This window comes from Motacilla alba, chromosome 5 (assembly GCF_015832195.1).
Source record: "Motacilla alba alba isolate MOTALB_02 chromosome 5, Motacilla_alba_V1.0_pri, whole genome shotgun sequence".
Taxonomy (NCBI): Eukaryota; Metazoa; Chordata; class Aves; order Passeriformes; family Motacillidae; genus Motacilla; species Motacilla alba.
In genome coordinates, this window is record NC_052020.1 from 58,326,493 (window position 1) to 58,354,489 (window position 27,997).

The window sequence follows — 27,997 nt, forward strand, 5'->3', positions numbered from 1 at the left end:
AACAAAAATGAATTTATAAGGGAGAAAAAACCCTCAGAAGTCTTTTTTCCCCTCTGCCCCCACCCTCTTTTTTTTTTTTTTTTTTTTTTTTTCAGGTCTAAGCAGCAGGAGCCTGACTAATTATTAGGACCCGTTTGCAAGAGAACAAATAGAGGTAAAACACAAATATGAAAGTAATTAGGAAAATGCAAAATCCTGTGTACTTGGCAACCGATTCATGCAACTGAGACTAACGAAGAGCAAATCAGCTTTGCTTGTTTGATAAACTTCAGGGTGCCACCTAAGAGGAGCTGATAAAAATTAAACTCTGCCAGCATCCCTCCGCACCGCCTTTCAGCCAACAGGCTCAGCAACATCCACACAGCGGCTCCGTCTGCGAGCACCAGCAAATCTCATCTGAACAGGTTCAGGGGGAGGAATTTTGGAAGTTCCATCGGTGCTGGATATTTCCCCCTCCGTGGCATATCTTGTGCTGAACACCCAGCACAGACCCCTGCGTCTCACGTGAGCTGGATTTGCAAGGGCACGGAGCACGTCAACGGCACGGTTCTGATTTTCTCCCTAAAAAAGGCATCACCATCCCGCTGCTCTTCACACCTGGGAAGGCTTTTGCCAGTGCTAAAGTCCTTTTTGCAGCCATCATCACTGTTTAGTACGATATAGGATGATAGTTTACTCAGCACAGCCCCTCTTTTCTCCCGAGCAGATAGTGGGATCCACAAGAGCTTCCAATTATTTCAAGACTATGCGGCTAAGGAGGGGCATCTAATCAAGATAAAGAGAACCCTCAGCTCAGGATATTTGCTTGAATGGATTTGCAATAATGCAGGTAACAAAAGGATTCAAAAATTGGATTCCGAATGCTTTTCTGCCGGGGCTAGAGGACTGGTTTGGAGAAGGGAAGGAGAAAGCCTGCCCTGAGAAAGCTGCGCAGAGGAATGTGTGATATTCCCTCTTCCTGTACAAACACTTCTGCAGGGATTGAGAACAGGGAAGAGATTTAAGTGAGGCACAGCCGACCTGAAATGTAGTCAATTACAACACAAAGAGTTAAAATGACACCCCTGAACTGCTCCTGTTCCCTCTCACCCCTCTGTTTTGTGGCTCTGCAACCCAGGAGCCACAGTTTTCCATCTTTTTATTGCTCATTTCCCATCTGCTGTTCGTACAGGAATGGCTCACAGGAATTAACAGGGAACTGCTATGGAAATCGTATACTGCAAAAATAAATCAAGAGTGAGAGAGTGAAAAGTAAAGGATGTTATTTTGCAACTGGAGTTAGAGATTCCCAGACAGCGGCTTGATTTTTATATGGGAAGCATTCAGTGAAAGTTGGAAAAATCAGCACTTGGAGAGAAAAATGGTCCACTTTTAAAAGGATCTATTAGGAACAGCAGCCACATGTCCCTACACCTCAAACTCCAGACCAGCAGAGCATCCACCTGCAACACCCCTTGCTCCTGCCCCCATCCCAATCTGCTCCAGAGAAGCTGTTTCATAATGTGATCTTTACACAAGTACTTCTTTCTTCTCTGACAATTTTACCAGTCCAAAACAAATCCTGACCTGGCAGCAAATTGTCTCCTGCAAAACACTGGGCTGAGATATCACAAAACCACAGAATAATGTCTGAAGTTTTAGATGAACCAAGCTTTACAGGAACACCCCCAGAGTTTTGGGTCTATTTTAAGCATTTGAAGTACTGCTAACTGACAAAATATTGAAAAACACATTTTATGGGGCTTTTTTTATTGAAAAGAAGAAGCTGAGTTCTTGCTAACCTCAGAAGTCGCTTGGCTGTTGGGGCAGATTGAAAAGCGGGGTGGATTCACACCCAATTCTTTTGGTTACAGCCCTGAAATCTCCAAAATTGCAGTTCTGGCATCCCCAGGAGAGCCCAGACAGAGGCCACAGCACGAATGCCATGACCCATGGAGAGAGCAGCATCCCAAGCATCCCAGGGGAGCAGCATCCCAAACTCAAAGCAATAAAGACTATCCCATCATAAAATCCCAAGGGAATGAAAGCAGGCGTCCCTGAAAAGCAAGGAAGGCACAAAAAAATGGGTTTGTCTCTATCCACTCCATTCCAGGAGCACATCCTGTCCTTCCAGTACCTAAAGAGGTTACAGAGAGCTGGAAAGGGACTGTTTACATGGGCATGAAGTGACAGGACAAGGGGGGAAGGCTTCAAAGTGAAGGAAGGCAGGATTAGATGGGATATTGGGAAGGAATTCTTCCCTGTGAGGGTGCTGAGACCCTGGCACAGGGTGCCCAGAGAAGCTGTGGCTGCTCAATCCCTGGCAGTGTTCCAGGCCAGGCTGGACAGGGCTTGGAGCAACCTGGGATAGTGGAAGGTGTCCCTGTCCATGGCAGGATGAACTTTAAGGTCACTTCTAACCCAAACCATCCTGGGATTCTGTGGTTACGATTCTGCAGTGCCCCGGGGCACAGGCACAGCCAGGGCTCAGAGCACATCCAAAACAGTGAATGACCAGGCTCCTGGGAGGGCACCATCCTACAGCTTGTCCTGCTGGAAACCCACCACAAAAACACACAGACACAGCACAGCTAATGAAAAATGGCTTTAGGAAACCTCTTGGCTCAGCAACAGAGGAAACAATAAAATGCGAAATACATTTTTACATCTAGAGTGGATGCTGCATTCATAAATATATATATATATATATATATATATATATACAGTACAAGCTCATAGTTTTCCTGTAAAAGAAAACTCTCTTTTTTTGGAAACCTGATATTTTATTTATTTATTTCATTTATTTATCCCCTACCCCCAAAAAAGTTCATTTGGCAACAGAAATCAAACACCACTATGTTCCTGCAGAGGGGATCACACTGGATTTCCTCTCTGCTGCCATTTCTGCCACCTTTTAAAACCACTCTCACACAGCCAAGGACTAACTCAGATTTTAAGTCCCAACTTCAACATCTCAGCAGGACCGGGAGCTACCCAGCTTTGCGCCTCAGCTCCGCCTTCCTCCTCCTCAGCCCCTGCAGCTCCTCCCTGAGGTGCTGCACAGCCTGCAGGATGTCCTGGCGCTGGGGATCATCCTCTGCCTTCTGGGTGTAGAGCAGGAAATGTTTCACAGTCTGGGAGAGCAGCGTTTCGGGGTCCCCCCGGCCGAGGCGCAGCATCCTCTCGCAGGCGATGGCGTAGTTTTTGTGCCAGTTCACCGGGTGATGGGGATGGGAGCTGACAATTTCTTTGTATGACTGTTAAAGGAACAAAAAAAAAAAAAGAAAAAAAAAAAAGAGAAGGTAGGGGCAGCAAATTAACTGAACAAAGTGGGAGCAACAGCTTTTAACAGTGCTTCAAAACTGCCTGGAAAGAAACAGATGCTATTTAGATGTCCAAGTCCAGAGCTGGAGTATTTCTGTAATTTGCTCTGTGTTTGCCATTCAGCAGCATGAATCAGAAATCCAAGGGGGGCTGAAACGTTTCCCTTCCAACAGCAGCTGTTTGTTTAGAAACATTACAGATGATGGTGATAACCCCACAGCACATTATGTGCTTCCCCTGGAGAGGTGTTACACCAAGCTGGGGGGAAAAAGAGATTTAACTGCCGCGCCTGCAAGACATTTACTCAATATTTCAGCAGATCAGGATGTCTTCCACAGGACTTAAGCAGTCTGTTGACTTGAGTGGGAATATTCATAAGCTCAACAGCAGGCATGTGCCCGGGAACTTTGCAGACCAGCAAAAATCACAGCAAAACGGGCAAGAATTAAGGAAACCATTTGTTGATTCTGTGCTGGAGTATGAAATACTGCTCCTCTCTGCTGACACACACTGATCATTTTGTGCATCTGTTGGCATCTCAGGCAGTCTAGTATTTCCAGAGATACCTACACCAGCTTATGGGTGTTATTCTTTGGTGTGAAATGCAGCAGAATTAATTTGCAGCGAGAAGACTGCCGGATTTTACACTCGCTGGCTCAGACTGCACGACTGTGTAATGACAGAGGGGACAAGTGCATAGAGGGGACTTCAGGACAAGCAATCTCTTGGCATGCGTTTGGAGCCCAGCACAGACAACATAATTATAGCAAAAGCAGGGTGTTGACTGGTTTGCTCTTGGCATCCTCCGTGACCGAGGGGGCAAGCAGGAATGGAATGGATAAAATCCCTGAACAAATCTCTTTGAATCGGCTGTGCTCCCAGTTTGGATGAACAAGGGGAATGCAGATTACAGGGCCTGCATGGAAACTCTCTATTTCCATGGACTCCAGAAATTTAAAAGAAAAGGGGGAAAAAAAATTATGATGGAGGCTAAAAAATTAGGATGCAGGGAGCCCTCCTAACCCAAATCTAGGACTTACAGTGTATGCAAATGTGTAAAGCTGTGCTTTCGTTTCTGCAGTCACACTGGCTGTTTCTGCGAGGTCAAAGATGAAGAAAGCTGTTTTCATCCTAGGAAAAGGAGAAAAACTTCCATGTGGTAACTGCTTCATGCAAGCAGCTCCCCTCACAGGGTTATACACAGCTTCAACACGTCCACATATGGGACAGCAAAGCCATCAGTGATATGAATTTCTCTCCATAACCTATTTAGTCACCCTACACCTCAACTACCTTTGAGAGACTTTGAGCAGAACCTTTTGGTGAACGGAACAGCCACTTTCCTGAAGGCTTTGCTGGCAGCCTTGCATGCTTCATCCCATCCTGCCAGCCTTTCCCTTCTAAAGCTTGGCATGTGCAGACCCAATAAGGCCATGGCCCATCAAGCTGCCTGCTTTGGTGTGTGCTTCCACACCAGTGAGCTGGCAGTGCCCACTGGCTGTTGGAAGAGAGCAAAGGAAAATTACCTGGCTTGCCACATCTCCTCATTGGCGACAGCTTCCCAGGAAGAGGGGCTGAAACTAAAAGGGAATGGAAATAAAATTCAGCCATCAGATCCACGTCGCTGGGTTTCACCCACCACAACCCTTCCAGCCCAGCTGCAGACCTCCCAGGCAGAAGAAAACCTGTCATGAAGCCTGTGGCTTTGACAGCAGGGAATTCAGCTGATTATCATTCAAAAAACTTTGTGCCTCTCTCTCCACAGAAGGAGCCTCTGGTGTATCAGGTGTTTCACAGCACCCCAGATCTCAGAGCCAGAGATGTTTGTTACCACCACACGTCAGCCTATGACATTTAAACCTCTGGATGTCTCAATGATTTTAGATCCTGATTAAGCTTTAAGGTCAGAATTGGACCTCATACTTGACTAGAGATGTCCTTCACACTATTAAAAATCACAGATCATGGAATGGTTTGGGTTGGAAGGGACCTTAAAGACCATCTCATTCCAACTCCCTGCCATGAGCAGGGACACCTTCCACCATCCCAGGCTGCTCCAAACCCCATCCAACCTGGCCAGGAACTCTGCCAGAGATGGGGCAGCCCAGCTCCCTGAGCTGTGCCAACATCTCACTGCCCTGACAGGGAAGAATTTCTCCCTGCTATCTCTCCAGAACCCAAAACATTGAGATTATGGCTCTTGTTTGACTCCTCTAACACTGCACTGGGTGTGGCAGTGGTGCTGGCAGAAAATGATGAGCAGGAAGGAGCAGAGGCTCCTCTGCCTCCTACCTGCCATAGTCTTCAGTCCAGTTATAGAGATTCCTTGTGAGACGAATCCACTCTCCTGGGTCAAACACAGCTCCAGAAGGAACCAACTTTTCACAGGTCCCCCAGGGCCACAGTGAGTGGCTCCTCCTCCAGGTTGAGTCCCCTTCATGAAGACCTATGCAGACAAACACTTCCTTACTGCCAAAAAAACCAACAGAAAGAGCAATGGTGAAGCCACCTCAGGGACCATGGGCCGCCCTGTGTCCCTGAGCAAACCAAACCACAGCACACTGTGCAGCAAACACACCCACCCAGCACATCTCCCATCAGCACGGCCACCTTTTGGGGCAGTCTGGAAAACAGATGAGTTCCCCATCTGGCATTGCCCATCCTGAGCAGCCAGCACATCCTGTCCCCTCTCCTGGACCTTCCAAACAGGCCAGAAGCTGTAGGAGAAGCCCATTTCTGCCCACTGGCACCTGGCTGTGCTCCTGTGCCTCCCCACCCTCGCAGGGCTCACCCCAGCTAGTCTAAATGCAGATGCTATTCTTATTCGTGTGAGTATCTAATCCTTTCTCCACTCTTACTAAGCTATTTTTATATGATGATTATTCCTGGAATACATTCATTCTATGCTAATCAGTTGGCCACAATGTTCACAAAGGAGAAGCAGCAGCAATTTGCTCTCCAACCATCGTCGTTCTGAGTACACAGGAACACTCCTGTTCTCTGTGATGAATTGTATTGACAACAACAACAAAAAATCATCGGTAAACACTCTGCAGATCACCTTTTTTCCCCCTCCTTCCTAAAAACCAAACCAACCTCAAAACAACAGGCAATATTATATCCGGATGGAGTTACTTCTGCAGAGATATTTTGCTTTAATTGCAAAAATAATCTCACCACCAGGGAGGAAGTCATTGGAGAAAATTGGTCTTTTGGATGCAGTACCAAGCTGTTCCATAAACAATTTCAAGAGGAAAAAAACCAAAAAGGTCAGAGATTTTAGGAAAGCTGTTACATATGAAAGAAATGCTTACTGTTTATTTACTTTGAGGAAACGATGGAGATTAAAGGCGAGTGTCCCGTCGGGTAATGCTCCTTCCACAGGGTTCCACCGGTTCCCGGGAAAATAAACTCCAGGTAAATGCTTTGCCAGCTTGGGTAAATACCATTGGTAAGTCATCATCTGGAATAAAAGTTATTAGCACCATTGACACAGCAATCAGGAAGATCTGCATCCAGAAGAAATGGTTTCTGCAGGAGTAATGACCATTTGCTCAGGGATGTCACCAGCCACGTCAGCAGTGACACGAGAACAGACTGGGTCACCATGGCCAGGCTGGGTCACCATGGCCAGGCTGGGTCACCATGGTCAAACTGGGTCACCAAGGTCATATCACAGACCCAGACTGGGTCACCATGGTTAAATCACAGCACCAGACTGAGTCACCATGGCCAGACTGGGTCACCAAGGTCACACCACAGACCCAGACTGGGTCACCAAGGTCACACCACAGACCCAGACTGAGTCACCATGGTTAAATCACAGCACCACACTGGGTCACCATGGCCAGGCTGGGTCACCATGGCCAAACTGGGTCACCAAGGTCACACTACAGACCCAGACTGGGTCACCATGGTCAGATCACAGCACCAGACTGGGTCACCATGGTCAAACTGGGTCACCAGGGTCACACCACAGCACCCAGCTGGGTCACCATGGTCAAACTGGGTCACCAAGGTCACATCACAGCACCAGGCTGGGTCACCATGGTTAAATCACAGCACCAGACTGAGTCACCATGGCCAGACTGAGTCACCATGGCCAGACTGAGTCACCATGGTCAGACCACAGCACCAAACTGGGTCACCATGGTCACACCACAGCACCAGACTGAGTCACCATGGTCAAACTGGGTCACCATGGTCAGATCACAGCACCAGGCTGTGTCACCATGGCCAGACTGAGTCACCATGGTCAGACCACAGCACCAAACTGGGTCACCATGGTCACACCACAGCACCAGACTGAGTCACCATGGTCAAACTGGGTCACCATGGTCAGATCACAGCACCAGGCTGTGTCACCATGGCCAGACTGAGTCACCATGGTTACACCACAGCACCAGACTGGGTCACCATCGTCAAATTGGGTCACCATGGTCAGATCACAGCACCAGGCAGGGTCACCATGGTCAAACTGGGTCACCATGGTCAAACTGGGTCACCATGGTCACACCACAGCACCAGGCTGGGTCACCATCGTCAAATTGGGTCACCATGGTCACACCACAGCACCAGTCTGGGTCACCATGGCCAGACTAAGTCACCATAGTCACACACAGCACCAGACTGGGTCACCATGGTCAGATCACAGCACCAGACTGGGTCACCATCGTCAAATTGGGTCCCCATGGTCAGATCACACCACAGCACCCGGCTGGGTCACCAGTGCCTTCTGGTCAGAAGCACATGGCCCTCACTCCACCACAAAATAGCCACTGCTGGTAAGACACACAGCAGGGATTTGGTTTGGTTAAACACCAGGAATTGGGTTTGGGCTTTGCCAACTAGTCACAGACTTTTGTTGCAAAGCCAGGTGTGAGGATGATGTGGCAGCAAAAGTGTGGGTGACCCATCCTGTAACTTTTTTTTTTCCTTTTCCTATTTCTTAGTGAATAAGGAATGTGCACACCACACTCCATCCCAGGCTTACCCATAACTCTTAAAAAAAAAAAATCAATGTTATTAATTTCCACATCATGAGTTTTAAGAGACCCTCTCAAGGAGACAAAAGAACACCTGAACTTCTGCAGCTGATGTTTAAATCTGCCTTTCTCAACAGCACTTTCTGAACGTACCTCCTGGTCCACTAAGGTGATATCTGGCCTCACCCCCTCACAGTAATGAAGGTAACGAAGAGCATTCCCAGGCAGGTCTCCTCTTAGCAGGATCACTGCCCCCTTTGGCATGGAGGACAGCACGTTCCTTGCAAACTTATCAACAACGTAGTTGTTGCTCTGATCACAAGTGCTGAAGAGAACAGATGGAAAACAGAATCTTTAAATCAGGTATTTGCACGGCTTGGCAGAAATTCAGAACAGTTTTACGCAACGGGCACCCACAGGGGAAATCCACCCCGGTCAGGCTGGAAACATCACAGAGTCACAGAATGGTTTGAGTTGGGAGGGACTTCAAAGAACATCTCACTCCATCCCGCTGCCATGGGCAGGGACATCTTCCACTGTCCCAGGCTGCTCCAACCCCATCCAACCTGGCCTTGAACTTCCAGGGATGGAGAGTGTCATCAACTTAATCAGTATAACAACTTAATATCTCCATTTCCAGAGAAAATGAGCTGCAGAAACAAAGCATTTAAAGCACAGGCCCTCAGACAGCACCACTCAGTACAGGTCTGCCAAAATACACACTAACTGCGCATCTTCATCTTAATTCTGATTTCTTCTTGGGCTAAATCTAAAAACTTATTAGTTGGTGCTGGAAGTGCCAGTCCAACAGTGGTTCTGTAGAGTATTTGAAATCCTCTTCATCCTTTAATATTTTCATTGGGATTGAAAAAGCCAAGTTTTTGTGCTATCAGGCAGAAGTTGGTTTCCATGATCTGAGATTGGATCGTTTTCATTGAAGTTGTGTGCACATACTCCAGGTATGGATTCAGATGACACTTGAGGACAGGAGCTGTGACTGGCTCACCTATGGACAAGCCTTTGGAAAAGGTGTGCCAAAGAAAGGATTCCTGAGGATGAAGTCCACACTTCCTTGGTCAGCCTGTACCTGAGCATCCCCACCAGGACACTGATTCCTATCCAAGTGACTGCATGGGTTATGGGATAGGGAAGCCCCAAGCTACAGATTTACATCTTCAAAAGTGAGGAAAAAAATCAGAAAAATCTTCAGGGCACAAGGTAGCCTGAAGGAAAGCAAGAGAAGTTTGGGCCACATGAATTCTGCAAACTTCCTTAGGAGAAAAAGCACAGATTTACAAGGGTTTTTTAGAAGGTTACGTATCTACAGAGGTTTTTTTCCCTCAACCTCCATGACATTCCCATTTAGAGCCTGGAGTTGGTGACTCTGAGGGAGATCAAACCAGGGGCTGTGATCATGCAAGATTAAGTGGGGTGTGAAAAGAGCCTTTCCCACTGCCAGCCAAGGCCAGAAACCCCAGCAGCACCCCAAGGTACCCTGTGAGGCGGCACCGAGGGAACTTCTCACCTGTAATTTGCCCAAAGCTGAGAAGCCACGAGGGCAAGAGCAGGAAGCCACTCCAGGCATGGCAGCAGGCAGGTGCCCTCCAGCACAGTGCCCCTCCCAAGGCTGGCCAGTGTGGCCAGCCCCAGCCCTGCCAGCACAGCCACCACAGCACTGCTCTGCAGCCAGAACCGCTCCACCTAGGAGAGAGAATCCCAGCACTGGGGTTGGGCTGGAAGGGACCATAAAGATCGTCCCATTCCACCCCACATCCCACACCTCCCACAGGCTGCTCCAAGGCCTGTCCGACCTGGCCTTGGAGCTCTATTTTGGCACTTTCTGCAGTATCAAGACAACTGCCTGCTGCTGGTCAGGTGGGTTTAGGGTTTTGAATGTTTCTCTCAAAAAATTAACATGCCAGGGCAACTTTGGGAGTGCAACTTACCACGCCTAGAAACAGAGGCTTTGTAACATCCAAATTTGCTCTCCAAGCAAAGAAAAGGGAATAAAGGCAGAGCATTCCAGTGAAGAGCCAGATCACAGGTGATTTCTGCTGCTTTCTCCTATTAAAAAAATGTATCACTCCTGAGACAAGATGAAAAACAAAGCAAAAATTATATGTGCTTGAACTTGCGTAACTAAATGCATTTAACACAAGGAGCTGATGAGTCTTTCTTTACCTTTGCCATCTATGAAACTTCTGTTTTCAAAGCACAAAGCCATCAGCATTTCAGGAGTTTTAAGCTTGCCACCTACCAAGCCACAGGGTTAACCAGGAGTAAGGGATATTTTGCTCTTAATAATTGATGACCACAGCCAATTGCTGCAATTTCTGCAGCAGCAAGCAGAAGGCAAAACAAGCTGCCCATGCAGGCAGTAAGAAAAATGGGGGAAAACTGCACATTGAAGCAAATATCGTTCAACTTACTGCAGTGCTGTGCTCATACAGGCCACCAATGCCAGGGCAAGGACAGGAAGGGAGAGCTCTGACTTCATCTGTGCCAGCTGGAAACTGTGGAGAAATTAAAGCATGGATTTGTCACCCCCAAATCATCCCCTGCACTCAATTAAAGTGTCAGGAGAAACAGGGAATAAGCACAACAGAATATATTCCCATTCTGCTGGGATTAAGTCTATTAGAAACGGGACAAGGGTGGGTTGTATGGTGGAATTTTGAAGGGAGAATCACTGGGATGGGGGATTCAGTGTTTTTCCTTCAGTGGGGAAGCCAGAGGGCAGGAATGCTGTCCCTGTGCTGGACACACACAGCCCCAGCTCTGGACAGGGTGAGGAAAGGAAGGACAGGAGCCACTCTGGCCCAAAGGACAGCAGCAGCAAGAGGTGAAGGCACAGCCAAGGTGTTACTCACAGCAGCATCTCTCCCATACTGGATCCTGTCTCGGACTTGGCCTGAAATAAAAACAAAGGAAACCCATGAGGATCCCACACACTGACTGGGCATCACCAGGGCAAGGAAAGTCTTCTCATTCTCTGTTTGCAAGAAAGGCAGAACCTCTGCTCAAACCTTCACTGCAAGGTGTTCTCCCACATTCCTGTTTTAGGTGATGCCACTGAAGGATTTACCCCCTGGATAAGCATTTCTTCAAGGTGCTGACAACTCATTATCCTGTGATTAGAGCATGTCATGTGGTTTAACCATGATCTCTGCTGTATCATGGAATCATTTGGGTTGGAAAAGCCCTCTGAGATCGAGTTCAACCATTCCCCCAGCACTGCCCAGCCCACCACTAACCCATGTCCCCCAGTGCCACATCCACACATCTTCTAAATCCCTCCAGGGATTGGGATTCCACCACTTCCCTGGGCAGCCCATTCCAATTCCTGACCATTCTTTCTGTGATTTTTTTCTCATAATATCCCACCTAAACCTCTCCTGCCACAACCTGAAGCCACGTTCTGCATCTTCATGGTGCAATTATTTTCTGTGACATCTCCCCACAGACTGAGACAAGCTCAATCCCTCCTTGCTTACCAGACTTGCCCCTCTCTCCTCTGCCCTGACAAATGCAGAGCTGTACAAAATCTTTATGAGATAATGAGAATTTTTATTGCAGAGACCTGCAATCCGTGGCACATGTCTGGGAAAAAGACGTGCTGTGTGGAGGGGACAAATTACCTCCATTGCTGCTTGCTGGAAAAGTGGTGGCTACCAGATTAAGGAAAACAGATTCAGGAGGTCTGGAAGGAATATTTAACCTCAATAAAAATGGAATAGGTAATTGCATCCAGGATTTGATTAAAAAAGAAGTGTTAGAGGATGGAGAGCCAGCTCACAGCTCCTGAAGCCCCACCTTGCTGGCAGCTGATGGCCCTGGACACATCCACCACAGAGATGACATTTCTGACCCATGGCTTACAGGTGGAATCCTCTCCAAAATATTTTCAGGGCTTTTTTTTTTGACCCTGCCTGCCCTTAAAACAGAGCTATGGGATGTAAAAGCTGTCTGTCCACTCAGCAGTGCTCTGGCATTATCCCAATTGGCACTGGGACCAAACATTTGGATTTTGCTGTATTTATTGCTCCTGCTTCAGACAAGTTCATCCTAAATGTGATTTGTGGTGTAGGATTACATGCAGTCCATCCCTAAGCCTCCTGAACATCAACTTGAATTCATCACATTTGATGGAGAGAGGAGTTAAGGGATTTGCATGCCTTGGTATTGCTTTGCCCAGTGGAGGCTGATTCTCAGGAGACAGCTGGGAACAGGACAACAGGGGAAGTCTCACAAGTCCTTCAGAGGCTGGGCCTGATCTCTGTAGGAGTTTTTGGACAGATTTAGTGGCAGCAGCAGGAATTATCATGTCTTTTGACACACATCCTACAGCCACACAGCCCTCTGAGAAGGGTGGAATGGCACAGTGGCGGTGATGCTGTGTCACGCTGGCTGCATGCGAAGGGTGATTTCTGATGATGTGGAGCTCCAGGACTCCAGGGAGTGACAGAACATGTAGACCACACCTTTTTATCATTTTCCTCCCAGTGGTATGATTTCCCAGCCTTCTGCCCTGAAAACTTGGAAGCAGGATAGACTCTGGGGTGATGGGCTGGTGATTTCCTTGGGTAGCCAGAGCCCAACATACAAGTCAGGGCTGGAGGAGGAAGATGCAAACCCTACACTCTGAAAGTAACCACAGATTTTTCCCTCTCTTGGCAAGAGCAGAGACCTCAATAACTCAAATCAGAGGTTCCTGAGAGCCCTCAAACCAACCATTCACTTAAATTCAACATTAGGAAATTAAGAGGAATAATTTAGAGTCCTCAAACCAACCACTCACTTAAATTCAACATCAGTAAATTAAAGAGGAATAGCTTTTAAATGAAAACTGCTTGTGACCTCTTTAAATGTCTGAGTTAAAAATAGAAAAATAAGACAATATTCATCTTAAAAACACCACAAAATTGATTTCACCGACTCCCTCTGGCACAGTTTGTTCTTTGGGCTCCTACACACACACACATAAGACACTCATACAGCTCCCAGGAAATAATATGGCTCACCCCATAAGGCAATGAGAATTATCTCTTTGCTGTTCCAGCCATGTGACCCATTCCCAGAAAACCTGACAGGTCAGGAGGTCGAAATCCAAAACGAACGCTTAAAAAAAGGAAACATTTTCAATTTCCTTCCCCGCGAGCCCTTAATCGTCACAAACAGAACGTTTCTGCTGTTGCGTAAGGGAAAAGCAAGCAATTGAGGCAGTGACCCTTGTTTACCAGATTGAATGTCCCATATTCTTCCCTCAGAAAGTGGGTCAAAAATCCTTGAAACGTCGTCTGGTCTCCCCATGTCCAGCGGGCTCGATTGAGGTAGGACGAAGCCGGCAGATAGAGATAAGGCAGCAAACCAGCCAAGAAGCATGAACCCAACTTCAGCAAATGGCCTAGGGACAATTCCTGCACCAAAATATGTCATATTGCATAACAATGTTTATTTTAGTTTAATCACGCTGGAACTTCAAGAACAGATAAAGAAAAAACATCAAATATATTTACACAGAGCTGATCTCTCAATTTATAGTAAGTCCCTACAAAATGCTATGTTAAACCTTACGATTTTGTGGATTACTAGGAAACTGCATCAAACTGATCTCCTTTGCATGGCAGGGTGAAATTTAAGTGAAGCAAATAATATTAGCTAGGACTCATGAGTATCATACTCATTGCATCTTTCACATTTAAATCATGGCATGACATGCATAGATGGCTGAAGCACTGCAAGGCTGAGATAACCCACTTTGCAGCGATTAAGAGTTGGCTGGTTTTCCATCTGGCAAAAAAAAAAAAAAAAAGAGAAAAACCCACATAAATGCAGCTCTAGTACAACTGCACACATCATCACCAGCATCAGGAGTCAGTTTTGCCATTTACTTGATCGTGATTAGGCTGGCTAAATTGGATAGGCCAACTTTTGGGGTGGGATTTTCGACACTGCCTAAGGGGTCAGGGAGACAAGACTTTCAAAGGGACTTCTGTGCCTAACTCCTTTAAGTGCTTTGGAAAATCCCACCCTAGAATATTGCACGCTTGCTTTGTCGTTAGCCACTGCCCTGTCAATCAAAGCACTTCCTCAGCATTCGGGGTTACTGGGAGCGATGATCTGTGGAGCAGAGAAAGGAGCTTGATAATGATGGTGGTCAGAGCTCCTCCAGAAGAAAGGTGGCTCATTTGTACTTTAAAAAGGCAGTTTTCCATCCATTTCCATCTTATTCAGTGGTTTCCTGCAGCAGGCACTACTGGGCTGTCCAAAGTATTTCCCAGGATTATCACACTGGCACAGCATTGCCTTTGCTGGAAATCACAGAGGTCTCTCTGGACCTCCCTGCTCGAAAAAAACCCTAAAACAAACTACAAATATATTGCAGAAGTGATTCTTGATTGTGTTAATGGAAATATATGGCCAGAAAAGGGCGTTGCTGGGGATGCTGAAGAGATTTTGGCTCAAGCTTGTCTGAGTTACATCACATTTCTTGCAGCTCATGTGCTTCACCCAGGCTTAGTTATGCCCTGTCCAAATACTGAGAACCACACAGGGTGGATGTGGCTTCTGCTGGGAGCCAACACACAGAAACTCTTCTCCAGGGCAGCTGATGGCTTAGGGAAGCCTGAGTTTTCAGTTCCAAGTATTGTTTTAGCTCACAGGGTATTTGCAAGCAGCTGGGGCAGAGCACTCCTGTGCCAGGGGGCAAAAGGGGGTCACAGATCACTGGCATGAGCAAAGACCTAAACTGTGATCACAGAACCCCAGAATGGTTTGGGCTGGAAGGAAACTTAAAGATCATCTTGTTTTAACCCTCTGCCATGGGCAGGGACACCTTCCACTATCCCAGCCCTGTCCAGCCTGGCCTTGGGCACTTCCAGGGATCCAGGGGCAGCCATAGCTGCTCTGGGCACCCTGTGCCAAGGCCTCCCCACCCTCACAGGGAAGAATTTCTTCCTAATATCTAAATCTAACCCTTCCCTCTGTCAGTTAAAGTCAGTGCTCTTGTCCTATCACTCCATGCCCTTGTCAAAAGCCTTCTTGTAGACCCTCTTTAAATCAGACCCCCTTGAGATCAGTGGCTGTGGTGTCAGACTGCGACTTCAGTGGGTCATGATTAATCACATACATCAACTTAGAAGTGACACAAGTTCTGAGGGAGAAGAAATAATCCCAGCCTTAGAAAAACAGAGGCGTGAGTGTGTAAATGTCTGTAAATACGTACCCTCCTCCTGAAAAGCTGTGAGAGAACCCAGGGCACAACACAAGCAACATAAAGCACTATGGTGTGCTGATTGCACAGACTGAGCCCACAGCAAAAGGCACCCCATTTAGAGATCTGCAAGGGGAAAAAAAAATCATAATTACTATTTACAAGTTTGCAAAAACATCCAGAGATCAAAAAGATTCAGCGCAGCATCCTTAGAGGAGAAAGGCAAATACACCAGTGGGCAGTGGTTAGCTGTAACACAGAACTCTGGGGATAGTTTTATTTGTCACAGGGGGATTTCAACTGTTTAACAGAAAACATTCTTTAAGAAGTGTCCAGCTGAACAGCCATGCCTCCATGCATACAGAGATCCTGTGCAGCACCATCACATCATACTGATGGGATGAGTCCAGTTCCTGAACCCAGGTGCACAGGGGAGGCTGCCCAGCAGTTCGCTCTCAGTGATTTTTCAGAAATGTCCTAAAATAAAGCCATTACCTAAAGAAATCTAATTTTTTGTAACAGGAATGATTTTTTTCCTCTTCGTTAGGCACAGAGGGCTAAAGCCAGGGCTGCATAAACTTCCTAAGCCAAGTGAATTAAAGGTGACACCCTCATTATTCTAAAACCTCAAACCTGTTCCAGTGCCCAGCCACCCTCTGGGGAAAGAACCTTTCCTGATATCCACCCCAAACCTCCCCTGCTTGTTTCAGCCCCTGGTGAGGGTGGTGTGTGAGATGAAAACACTTGCCTTGGTGTAGTGATGGAATCACCTAGTAATTTTTAATTAATTGCTCAGCATTCCACCCTGGACACTGTCCTGCTATGGAAGCACCTTGCCATAAGTTCAGAAAAACCTTTGTGGGTCTCAGAGCTGCCTGGCAGGGCTCAAAACCACCTCAGTCATTTTTTAAGTGCATGGATGAGCTCCAATATGATGTCTGTATGACCATCTGATTTATGAAAAGCACTGCAAGCTTGCTGTTGGCAGCCTGGCTTCTTCCAGGCGTGGGATGCCAGACACTCAAAAAACCATTGGAACAAGCTCCTTAACTGCTTCTGAAAATCTAATTTTGAAAATCCCATTGGAAACCAGGCATGTGAAACATGGGAGAAGGTTGGAAAATGCCCAGCTCCATGTCTGTGGAGTTCAGGATGTGGGGATCTTGGGACGCTGCTCGTTAGAAAATAATAATAATTTTTAAAAAATCCAGTGGTGAAACAAGGTCTCTGTAGCCATTGATAAAACATATTATTTGAGAACTCATGAAGCTGAGTAAACTACCACTGCAGACTCCTGAAATTCTAGCCTAGCCTGACAAAAATCCCTTTATTCACACAATTTACAGGAGTCACAGCAGGCAAGTCTGTTGGAGGAAAAGAGATCAGATGTTCGGGCAAACAAAAGTAGAAAGAACAAGACTGCTGAGCAAAAATATCATTTGGCTGACTAGTCTGTTTATAAAGTAGAAAATACAGCATGAAATCTAAAGTCTCTGTGTTTAACAATGCCATTATTTTAGGGGCACATTTAATTTCAAAAGAAAAACTGATTGAAAATTTTGCTTATTCCCGTTTTTGAGTTGGAACCTGGTTTCTGATTAGATGGAGTTTTCTGTACAATATATTTGCCCCCAAGAAAATTACCAATTCTTAAAACAAAACCTTGAATACTCACAGCCTAATTTGTGTCTTTGAAGCAGGATGAACTAAAATGTTTAGATAGAAATTATTCTGGTTTTCCTGCTTCCATCCTGTGAGTATTAAATAAATCAATCCCAAACCCATCCAACAGGTCCCAGCTCAATCCTTCAGCAAAGTGGGCAGGGTTTTTTCAATGTTTGTCACTTTTGAACATCCAGGTAGGTCAAGGCTGGACCCCACCCAGCACAGGTGCTGAAGCAAGACCTAAAACTTGGCCTTTTTATTTAAACAAAACTAATTCAGCAGTAAACAAACAGGAAATTAAACAAACAGGTGCTAACCAATTACAAAAAAAAAAAAAAAAAAGAACCATTCACTTTGCTTGAGATGTTTTACCTTTGATCTCTCTTTTGCAGTGGATGCCTCCTCAAAATGAGCAGTGAGAGCCATCAGCAGCCCCACAAACAGATTGTTTAAGCTGAAAACCTCCGCCGTGATGGACCACTGCCATGTTAGACGAGAAAATGAAAACACCCCCGCAGCAAGGATTCCTCCAGCATATGAGCCAGAAAGCCTGCAAACACAGATAACATGAAATCTTCTTTTCCAACAAAAAAAAAAGCCTACTTTATTGTCCTTCTTTTTAATTTTTTTTTTAAAAAAAAAACATACTGCAGCAACAGCAACGAGTGCCACCCAGCACCCTGCCAAAATATTATATGGTTAAGATCTCCCTAATAATTTCTCTGCTAAGGATTGCCATTGGGAAGAGCAGAGCCTCTTTGCCAGCCACCCAACACCAAAGAATCTGCTTCTTCTCGCCATGAAAACTTCCAGGATTGAATTTGCTTCAGAAATCCTGATGAGGGAAGGCCCAGAGGGTGCAGGGAGCCAGGGAGTCATGGCTTTAATGGGATACTCTGGAGGAGATGCCAGCAAGGGTGCAGCCTTCAATTCATCCAGGAGCTGAATTAAGAGTGGATTAGAGCTATTCAGGATGGACAGCATTGGCAGGGCTTTCCTGGGGGGGGGGTTGGTGTCCTGGGGATTGCAGCACCCACAGTCCCAGCAGGGAGAGGTCAGGAGTGTGGGAAATGGGTGCCAGCTCCAGCAAGAGGGAGGGAGAGGGTGAAGCACCCACTGTTGGGATGGCTGTGAGCCCAAAGCTGGCCATCTCTGGGACTCCCAGATGGGATTATGGCACATTCCCTACGGAGCTGCCTGCCCAGCTCAGCTGGATGCTGCAGCCAGCACAGGCAGCCCACGAGGTGGAATTCAGGAAACCCATTCCACCACAGTGGCTCTTCCCACCCAGTCTCACTGGGAGCAGCTCTGGCTCTGCCTGTCTGGAAGCTCTCTCCTCTAGGAAGTCACCCGGAAAAGAAGAAGTGTAGGGCACCACAAGATGCTCAACCAAGCTTTATCCAAAAATACAAATCGCTGTGGCTGTGGTCAAAGCTACACTCCAGAAATTCACCATTCCACTGTAAGACTCAGCTAGTCTCCACCAAAAATTGGGTATTTTTCTAATTCTACCCCAGACACACACAGTTCCATTTAATCCTAAGAATTCTGGCAGGTTTAAGCCAAAATAATTATAAACTACCCAACCTCTTCATCAAGCTACATGTGTGATTTCCATATGAGATGAGGAAGCTCCTGATAGAGCCCTCTCTACAAGGGCTCCTCTCCTTGGTTTGCCAGAATACCTGAAGGTTTCTGGAAAATAGGATTAATGATTTTTATCTCCTTGGTGAAGTATTTTGGGATCTGCAGCTGCAGGATGTAGCCAAAGGGTGAGAAATATGGAGTTAACACTGGGAAAAAAGGAAACAATTCTGAGGTGCTCCAGGCCAAGCTCAAGGTGACATCAAGTTCAATATCAAGACTGTGGGAAGAAGTATCAAAAAATCAAAAGAACTGGGAAAAAAACTGAAGAAAAATACCAGGAAAGGGCAGCAGGACCATGTGTAATTAAAAACCAACAGATTCCCAGTACACAAATCCACTTCATGACATTCCTGTTATGACTAAACCATTTAAACAGTTCAAACTTTTAGTTATAAAGATACAACTCTATAAATCCCTTTGAAATTCTTGCAAGGAAATAAGGAAAAAAAAAAGGTGAAACAACTTTTCCAAAAATCTTCAGAAAAGCAGCATTTTAGGCAAACATCTCAATCATTCACCAATTCTCCTTGTCTCACCCAGGAAAGACTCAAACATATCATGAGGGTTCAAATGAGATGAAAGAAATCCCATCCTCTTGACAAAAAGTCTCAAACCTGCGAGTCGGGTTTTAGGAAGCAAGGCTTAAGCAAAAGCCACTCAACCCAAAGCTTAAAGACTTCTCCCAGCTATGTGGGACAGAGGACGCCTCTGCTCACCAAGAAGAGCAGGAGCACAAAGTAAGCACAGCCCACAGACCTGTCTGTTCACAGAATCATAAAAACAACCATAGAATGGCTCAGGTGGGAAGGGAAATTAAAGATCATCCTGTTCTAACCTAAGCCATGGGCAGGGACACCTTCCACCATCCCAGGTTGCTCCAAGCTCTGTCCAATCTGGCCTGGGACACTTCCAGGGATCCAGGAGCAGCCACAGTTTCTCTGGGCACCCTGTGCCAGGGCCTCACCACCCTCACAGGGAACAACTCCTTCCAATATCCCACCCATCCCTGCCCTCTGGCAGTGGGAAGCCATTCCCCCTTGTCCTGTCACTCCAGGCCCTTGTCCAAGTCTCTAACCATTTCTCATGGAGCGCTTTTAGGTTTTGGAAGAGTCTCTAAGGTCTCACTGGAATCTCCTCCAGGATGAACAACTTTCCCAGGACACTCATGGGAAAGCCAGGCTGCTGAGCCCACTCCCTGACAGCCCATTTCATGCTCGGACCACTAAGCTCCTCCAAGTACCACAGATGTCACAAACCCAATGGGAACATGTTGCATTCTTGGAGAACATCAAGAAAACTGCTTTGGGAAGTGCAAGCTGGAGACCACAGACCTGTCTGTCCACAGAACCATAAAAACAATCATAGAATGGCTCAGGTTGGGAGGGAAATTAAAGATCATCCTGTTCCAGCCTGCGCCATAGGCAGGGACACCTTCCTCTATCCCAGGTTGCTCCCAGCCCCATCCAACCTGGCCTTGGATACTTCCAGGGACCCAGGGGCCTGCTAAGCTCCTCTAAAGTACAACAGATGTCAAAAAACCAAACGGAAACGTGTTGCATTCTTGAAGAACATCAAGAAAACAGCTTTAGGAAGTGCAAGCTGGAGACCAGGAGTTTTTCTGCAGGTTCTGCTATCAGCAATGAAAATAATGGATTTGTGCGTTTGCTGATTCAGAGGGAAACTCTCAGAAGTGGAAGCAATCAGAGCGGGTATCCCCAGAGGATGAAGATCACCTGGCAGAAGAAATGCAACAATCCACAGTGCAAAGCAGCATCAGCAGGACAAGTAGAAATGAATCCCAGGTGACTGTCAGCATGATTTTGGGGTAAAATTAAATCAATCCTGCAGCTGGGGTAATGTACAGCTCATTTTGATCAACGTGAGGGTCTCCATGCTCCTCTGCCTCTGCAGCCTCTTGGAATTCTCCAACACAGAGTGACAATGTGCCCACATCTCTCCTGCCTCAGAGCCAGGATGACCTCAAATGTCCAAGGAGGTGACAAAAACCTCAGGCATGGACAGCTCAGCCACCTACCTTGGACCAAAGACCAACCTCAAGGTGGAAAAGACACTGATGGGTGTTCAGTGGTGCAAGGCAGAGTGAGATGAAAGAACTCTCCAGAAAAGGCACAAAAACGAGAGTAAAATAGAGATGGGGAAAATTGAAAAAGCAAAGGGATGGCACAGAGCTTTGAAACTGAGGTCAAGAAGCTTAAAGCCAAATTTTTTTCCCCATCCCTGGAAGTGTTTCCATGCCAGGTTGGATGGGGATTGGAGCAGCCTGGTCAGGTGAAATGTGTCCTTACCCATGGCAGGAGGTTGGAATGGGATGAGCTTTAAGATCCTTTCCAACCCAAACCATCCTGGGATTCTGTGATTCTCTAAAAAGCACCAAAAATTTGCAAAGAAGCACAGTGCAATCTACAGCTGGAGATGTTGGTGACATGTTACGTAAGGAAGCAGGACATTAGGGGGCCAGAAGATAATGGTTGCCTCAATTACAGGCACAGAGAGAATTCTTGTGGTTAAGACAGAGTATTTCGTGGAAGAAGGTTAATGCAAGAATTAAAGGAGACCTCCCGTAAGTCCAGCAAGAGCTCAGCAACCCAGTGACCAATGTGGAGACAGAGGGAACAAGACAAAGAGGTCACTTCTGGTGTGGAAGTTAAGAAGTTTTTCATGGCACATAGTCACTTGTCTCACCAAAATCAAACACCAGGCCTGCCAGTGACAGTGCAAATACTTCCTGCAGTGAAGCCCTGCTGGACAAGAAGGAACCACAGAGCCTTTGGGCTCAGCCACCCTGCCTGGAGCCCCACACTCTGCAACCTGCACTGGCTGGAGGCTTCCCACGTGTGCCATGGCTGGGAGAAGGAAAAAAACAGTTGGGCTTTTTTCCTGGAAATACCTTCTAGTTGCTTAACACTGTCTTTCCTTTGGACAGCACATGAGGACTGCAGAGCAGAGAGCAGCAGAGAATTATCCTCACTCAACTTCTGTCTTTAACTTCTGCTTCTGTCTTTAAACACTTTAAACACTGTCTTTATTTTTCAAATAGAGTTGAGGTGCTACAAAACATGGCAAAGACACCCAACAGCTGAATCCTCGACTGGCCTCATGGAAAAGCAACATCTTAGGAGAGCTTTATCCCAAAATTTTGGGGAGCAGGGAGGGTAGATGGCTGCTCCCCCAAATCCAGCATGTTTCCCCAGTCTTGGGGCCCAGTATGAAAAAGAACAGCCCCAGCACCAGAGCCAGCTCATGGAAGAAGAAAAGAATTGAAGCCATGGCAAAATTGGGGAAGTCTTCATGACCATCATCTAAAAACACACACTCAGAAGAGACAGAAAGAGTCAGCAAAGGAGAGATCACACAGTCCTTTGAGAAATATTTTCCCATGGCATCCCTAAACATAAAAGGAAAAGACTAAAAAAATAAATTATGATTTTATTTTTCAAGCATGCAAGTGAAAGAATGTGCTGCTGTGCCCCAGCTCCAAAGATGCAGCCAGTAGGAATTTGCCTTAATCAGGACTATTTTAGCTACAAGTTTTTATTAAGAGTTTGCAGGAACATTTGGGAAAACTGAAATTAAATATATTAACCTGTTTTTTTTATTTTAAGTATAGTTTTTAGCTTCTCATTTGTTGGCAATCACTAAAACATGCAAGACTCCAATTTAAAATTCAGTCTTTCCTGTAAGTTTTGTAAAATTTTCCTTTAGCCAAGGTTACAAGTCATATGCCTTTAACAAAAAAACTCCACCAGCATTTTTACTTTTTATTTATAAAACAACAGCAGACATTCTACATTTAATAATTCCCCAAAATGTATTAAATGATCAGCATAAAGCTACACATGCATGGGAACTGGAATTTAATTAAAATGTTTTTGTTAAATGCAATCTTCAGTGCACTGGATTCATTAAGAAAAGTAAGATAATTGGAATGGTTTATATTTGAAGCTGATGTATTTAACACTGGCAACACCTATCTGTACCTAGTGAAATAAGCTGATTATTTCTGCCTTCTTTTCCCTCCAAAACTTTACAGGCAGGAGATCTTAGCCTTGCATCTTTCTTTCTTTTTTTTTTTTTAGGCAGTAGAATACGAAAAACTCTTAAAATCTCCACTAATTAACTAAATAATGGATTTTTTAAAATTTCTGTCTGTTCCTGCACCTGCAGATGATGACCCTGATGTTGGTGGTTCCCTGTTCACTTCCACAGACTCCAGGTACATCACCAGCAACTTTTGCCTCTTTGCAGTAGCAAAGACACATTCCTTCAACGCATTTTTATTTCAAGGCAGTGCACTAAAAAGTTAACATTTTGAATTTAAAAGGTTGTGCTTGTTAATCAATCCATTTAAAAGAAAATGACTGTTTTTTTGATGAGGCTAAACAGAAAGGGATGCAGAAGACTCAACAACCAAGCTTCCCACCGATAAATTCTAAGCATGCACGAGCATCGGCGCTGAAATAGAAGAATTATTTAAAAATTAAAATCCAAACAGGAGTTTAGGGCTTAAGTAACAATAATTATCCCCAAAAACCCCAATCCCTCTGGGTTTGCCTGCCTCTTAGCCACAAACACTCCATGACAAAAGGCGGTTTCTCCCGCTCTCAGCGCTGAAGAGCCAGCTCAGGTACTACAGGGAATAGCAAACCAGATTTTATTCTTCCTCAAGGACCTGGAGCTCAATAGCCACTTAAGCCTTGCCCGCAGCAGGAGGAGGAGGAAGGAGAGCAGGGCTTGGCTCATCTCTCCTGGTTGAGTCCCATGGTCACAAGGAGTGAAGGGAAATAGAGACAGAGCAAAGAGGCAGAGCAGCCACCATAAAAAGAACCAAACCAGTCTGGTCACAACCAGCTGCTGTCCTTGGTGTGAAACGGGACTTCAGCATCCCACAGCCCCAGCATTCCCACAGACCTGTGATTTCTGGGATGGGGGGGAGCAGGCAGCACTCTCACCTCCCACCACATGCACGGAATGCCTCACACCCAGCCAGGGACTGCCACCACTTCCTGACTTTTCTTTCTTGTAGTTATTTCATTGAAACACCACAGTCTGGAGTGGGGATGGTCCAGGGTGGTTAAGGAGTGCTGAGCCAGTGAGGATTTTGGCAAAGGGGAGATGGTCCTTGCACCCTTTCACACGTGTCCTCCTGGACTGGAGGTGTCCAGTTGGGACAGGATATTGTCTCTGCCCATCCCTTTGGAAATGTGGACCTGTGAAGGTCACCAGCACGTGCAAGAGGCATCTTACACCCCACCTCTTGTGCCCTGGGGCCAAGTCACCTTGGATCCTCTTGCTGGGAGGATCAAATTGCTCTGGGATGGCAGCAAGGACCCCTGTGGGTCCACACTGGATCTGGACACCGGGGATGGGAAGAGCCCCCCCGTGACAACTCATCAGGGGAGTGAGGAATGAGACATCCCAACCTTACCCCTTGCATGCTCCTGGATGTCCCTCACCACTGGAGCAGAGCCTGCCTGCAGCAGCCCCTTGCCAAGGAAGTTTGGTATTTAAATTCAACACCTCCATGCCAAGCTATTCCAGAGCAGCTCAATGAGTGGAACAGCTCATGACAGATCTATAAAATGCACACAGGGCTGCGCTGCTTTGAGAAATATCACCCCATACTCACATTTGAGTTGTACAAACTGTGCTTCCAGCCATTACAAATGAGAAATTCTCTCCTGGTGTCTTTGCAAGTGCAAAGGGTGTATTAGTTCAACCCATTATTTGATTCACAATCCTTGGAAAATAGATACACCTTTATCCCAGGCTCCTGTAATAACCAGCGCCTGCTTCCAGCAGCCAAAAAACCCAAACCCGCAGTAGGAGCCGACTTGAGCTATTTAAATGTTTTATAAGTTGGCTTTTTTTTTTTTTTTGGGTAATTGCAGAAACTTTTCCTAATCTGACATTTGTTAAAACCCCTTATTAGAAATTATGCAGCCGCAGAAAAAAAAAAAAAAAAGAAAGAAAAAAAAAAAAGGAGCGGGGGGGGCGGAAAGGAAGGAGTTGAGGGGGGGAAAAAATAGAATAAAATATAAAATAAAATAAAAATGAGCTGGCTTCACAATTACCAAGTCAGCCCATGCAGCCCTTCGCTATTGTACGAGTGGCATAAACCCCCCGGCGGCCTATCAGCTCCCTGGCAGGCAGGGGGCTGCGCTATTCAAAGCGAGAGATACAAGCTGCAGGGCAAAAACCTGGCAGCTCCCATCTGACCCCCCAATCCCCGGCTGGTGACAGCTCCAAGCTCCATGGCAAATTAGCCCTTCTCACATTACAATTGCAGGAGACAGATTCCATTAGCGGTATCTGAAATTGAGTGGAGAGCTGCTCCGTTATCAGACTTGACTCATAAGCGCCGCTATTAATCAGAGCTATGATAGCATTTATATATTTCAAGCTATCTGCCGCCGCTGTGATATTCTGCTACAAAGGGTTGATGGGACTTAGGGAAGGGAACAATGGAGCTTTCTGGGAAAAGCAGAGTAAATCAAGAAAGTCTGTGACTTCCGCACATTCTGAAGGGATTGCGGTTTACATAAATTTTCTCCCAATTGGAGATTGAGCTCTTCCTCATCTTACACATGGGATTTAGTTGTCACTCAATGGTAACAGCTGTGAAAAGGTGAAGCGGCCCACCGCTCAGAATATTGCCTCCGCTTTTAAAGCAATTAACCCATGAACAGGAGGATACCTGGTGATATCAAAGGGATTAAGCCAGGCAGTGCATTATTAACATTTCCTTGAACTAATTCTAACTCTGACTAGCTGTCAGAAAAGACTCTTCAGTCTTTTTTTTTAAAAAAAAGAGGTTTTTTGCCCAGCTTTTTCTTCCCCCCCTCCCCTCCACCCTTTTCAAAATGAAGCAGAGTTACTGCAGCCTCGTGTGCCTACTTTAGAGCCAAATGCAAATGAACAGATTTGGCAGCGTCTTCAAACAGACTGAACTCAGCGCCGGTTTATTCTGGGGACAAGTGGGAAAAAAAATAAAAACAGATATGTGATCAATTAGCCAGAGGTCACGGCAGATTTTCTAAAAGCAAATTAGTACCTGAGTGCATTCCTTTCTTCTCTCCCTCCTAAAACTTTGTAACTACTCCTCACTAAGCACAGCTGCTTCCCAAACGCTCAAGATGTTCCTGCTGTGCTACAATAGAGATAATCTACGATAATCTGTAGTCTGGAAAAATCCAAACACGCCCTCTAAGGAGATTCCACCTTCCTCAAAGCCCAATTTCTTAATTTCCCACTCTGGTTGAACTGACTCCTCTCTCATCCCTCAATCCTCCCCAAGTCATGTCCACAAAAAAAGGGGCCAAACTATTCTCAGGGATGAATCCTGCTCTGGCAAACCCATGTACCCAGGGACATGGAGCATTTCCTCACTCACCACGGGGAGCAGACAACTTTTCCCAGCACTGGACAGTTTTAAGGGAGCATCAGCCATGAGGTCCCTCTGGGATGGCCATGAAGGTCACTGATCCTCCTGGTCCTCCTTAGGGACCTTCCCACAAGAGCTCCAGGACACACACACCCTGAGAGCCAGAAAGTTCGGCGCCATCAAGAGGGTCAAGTGGCACTTCCAAAACATCCCTATGATTTCAAAATTATGGAATCATTTTGATGATTTCACTATCCAACATGCCTAATTCTCATTTTTGTTGGCAATGGGAGAAAAGTCAGCTCTGGGTTTTACATACACTCACAGTTCGATGCCTGGAAGGTTTAGTGGGCAGGGAATACACATATATATATAAATATATATGTTTGTATAATGTATTAGTACCAAAGTTAATATGATACCCAGAACAGCAAACCAAAGAGATGTGAACTGCTTAATTTAATGCAACATCTTCCCCCTTTTCAAAACCCTGTGTTGTCCAACTCAGCCAAAAGAAAGCTGGCAAAAACTTCCTACAAATACTTGGGCAATGACACCGTCTACTCTACTACTGCCTCTGCAATAAAACAGCTTTGTGTATTCAGAAACCCCGAAAGAGCCAAACTATGAAAGGTATAGACTGAAAAAAAAATGCACTTAGAGCAGGGGAAAGCTTTCCTATTTCTCTTTGCAGCAGAGAATGCAAAGAATGCATCCCCTGTGCAGAAAATGACACTTTGGCAATCATATTATAAGAAGATAATTGGTTTACTTTGTAAACTTGCTATGCTTTGCCTCCCACAGTAAAACAAATAAATAGTTGTTTAAAGAAACAATCCTACAGCCGCACTCGCCGAGTCCTAAAAACATAAAGCATCTCCCCCCTCCTTCAAAGCAAAGATGAATTATTTGCCTCAGTTACAAGCAGTCCGAGAAAACTCTTTGTAAATGGCATTTTATGATAATTACAAGCAATTTATTAAGACTGTGCAGAGGGGGGGAAAAAAATCCATACTTGAGAAGTAACTCAAAGGAGCAAACGGCTCGTTCAGCGATAGTCTGGATTACTGACAAAAAGCCTTTCTGCATCAATGTGCTGCGACATAATTTCGCTTTGAGAACAACAATCCAGGCTTAAAAAAATAATGTAACTAAATGAGTAATATCATATATTATAACACAATAAAATTAACAAACGACAAAGATGTGATGCGGCGGCCGCTTCCTCTCGACCCCGGCGCGGAGCATCCTGCCAGCCATCACCTGGCAAAGGAGAAATCTGCTCAAGGAATAAATTCCACCCTAATCCCACACGTGCCACAACATCCCAAACACCACAGAGGGAACCACGACTCTTCTCCTTAAGCAATAAAATCATCCCGACCTGCCGAGGAATAAACTCCGGGAAATGACTCAAACAAAAAGAATCAATGGGGAAATTAATTTAAAAAAAAAAAATTTAAAAAGGGAGAGATTTAGTGTATGGGGATGCTGGGAGGGAGGGAGGCACGGGGTGTGAGGGTAAACAGACACGCTGCCCGGCTGGCGGGGAGAAAAGAAAGGTTTTAGAGGTTAAGTTCAGGTCAGACGACAAATGAAATCGTAACAACCCAACTGACATTGTATAATGTCTTCTTCACTCGATCAATAGGGCAGCATCAGCCCCATTTCCATAGAGATGGCTTCCTCCCCGCTGGAGGGTGGCTATTGTTTGAGCAGGCAGATTTGCCACTTGAACCGTGTTGCTCCCGAAGGATGTGTACTTCATCAATTATTTGTACT

At 45.9% G+C, this 27,997-nt stretch overlaps 1 protein-coding gene across 2 annotated transcripts in view; it reads right to left on the bottom strand.

Annotated features, from left to right (window-relative positions):
• Window positions 1-2,749: 2,749 nt before the first annotated feature.
• Window positions 2,750-27,997, bottom strand: part of TMEM260 (transmembrane protein 260) — a 33,735-nt gene continuing 8,487 nt past the window's right edge. Inside the window, exons 4-16 of one of the 2 annotated variants that reach the window (XR_005257200.1) lie at window positions 17,539-17,716; window positions 15,514-15,627; window positions 13,526-13,705; window positions 11,159-11,199; window positions 10,718-10,801; window positions 10,235-10,352; window positions 9,814-9,989; window positions 8,442-8,613; window positions 6,629-6,766; window positions 5,596-5,749; window positions 4,830-4,883; window positions 4,344-4,434; window positions 2,750-3,236 (exon numbers count right to left, since the gene is read on the bottom strand). Coding sequence is in view for 1 of the 2 variants with exons in the window: in XM_038138986.1 (XP_037994914.1) it covers window positions 2,970-3,236; window positions 4,344-4,434; window positions 4,830-4,883; window positions 5,596-5,772; window positions 6,618-6,766; window positions 8,442-8,613; window positions 9,814-9,989; window positions 10,235-10,352; window positions 10,718-10,801; window positions 11,159-11,199; window positions 13,526-13,705; window positions 15,514-15,627; window positions 17,539-17,716 (1,801 nt within the window). In the remaining variant the exon portion in view is untranslated. Of the gene's footprint in view, window positions 3,237-4,343; window positions 4,435-4,829; window positions 4,884-5,595; window positions 5,773-6,617; window positions 6,767-8,441; window positions 8,614-9,813; window positions 9,990-10,234; window positions 10,353-10,717; window positions 10,802-11,158; window positions 11,200-13,525; window positions 13,706-15,513; window positions 15,628-17,538; window positions 17,717-27,997 lie in introns of both variants that reach the window. The other variant, XM_038138986.1, reaches the window with a different exon arrangement.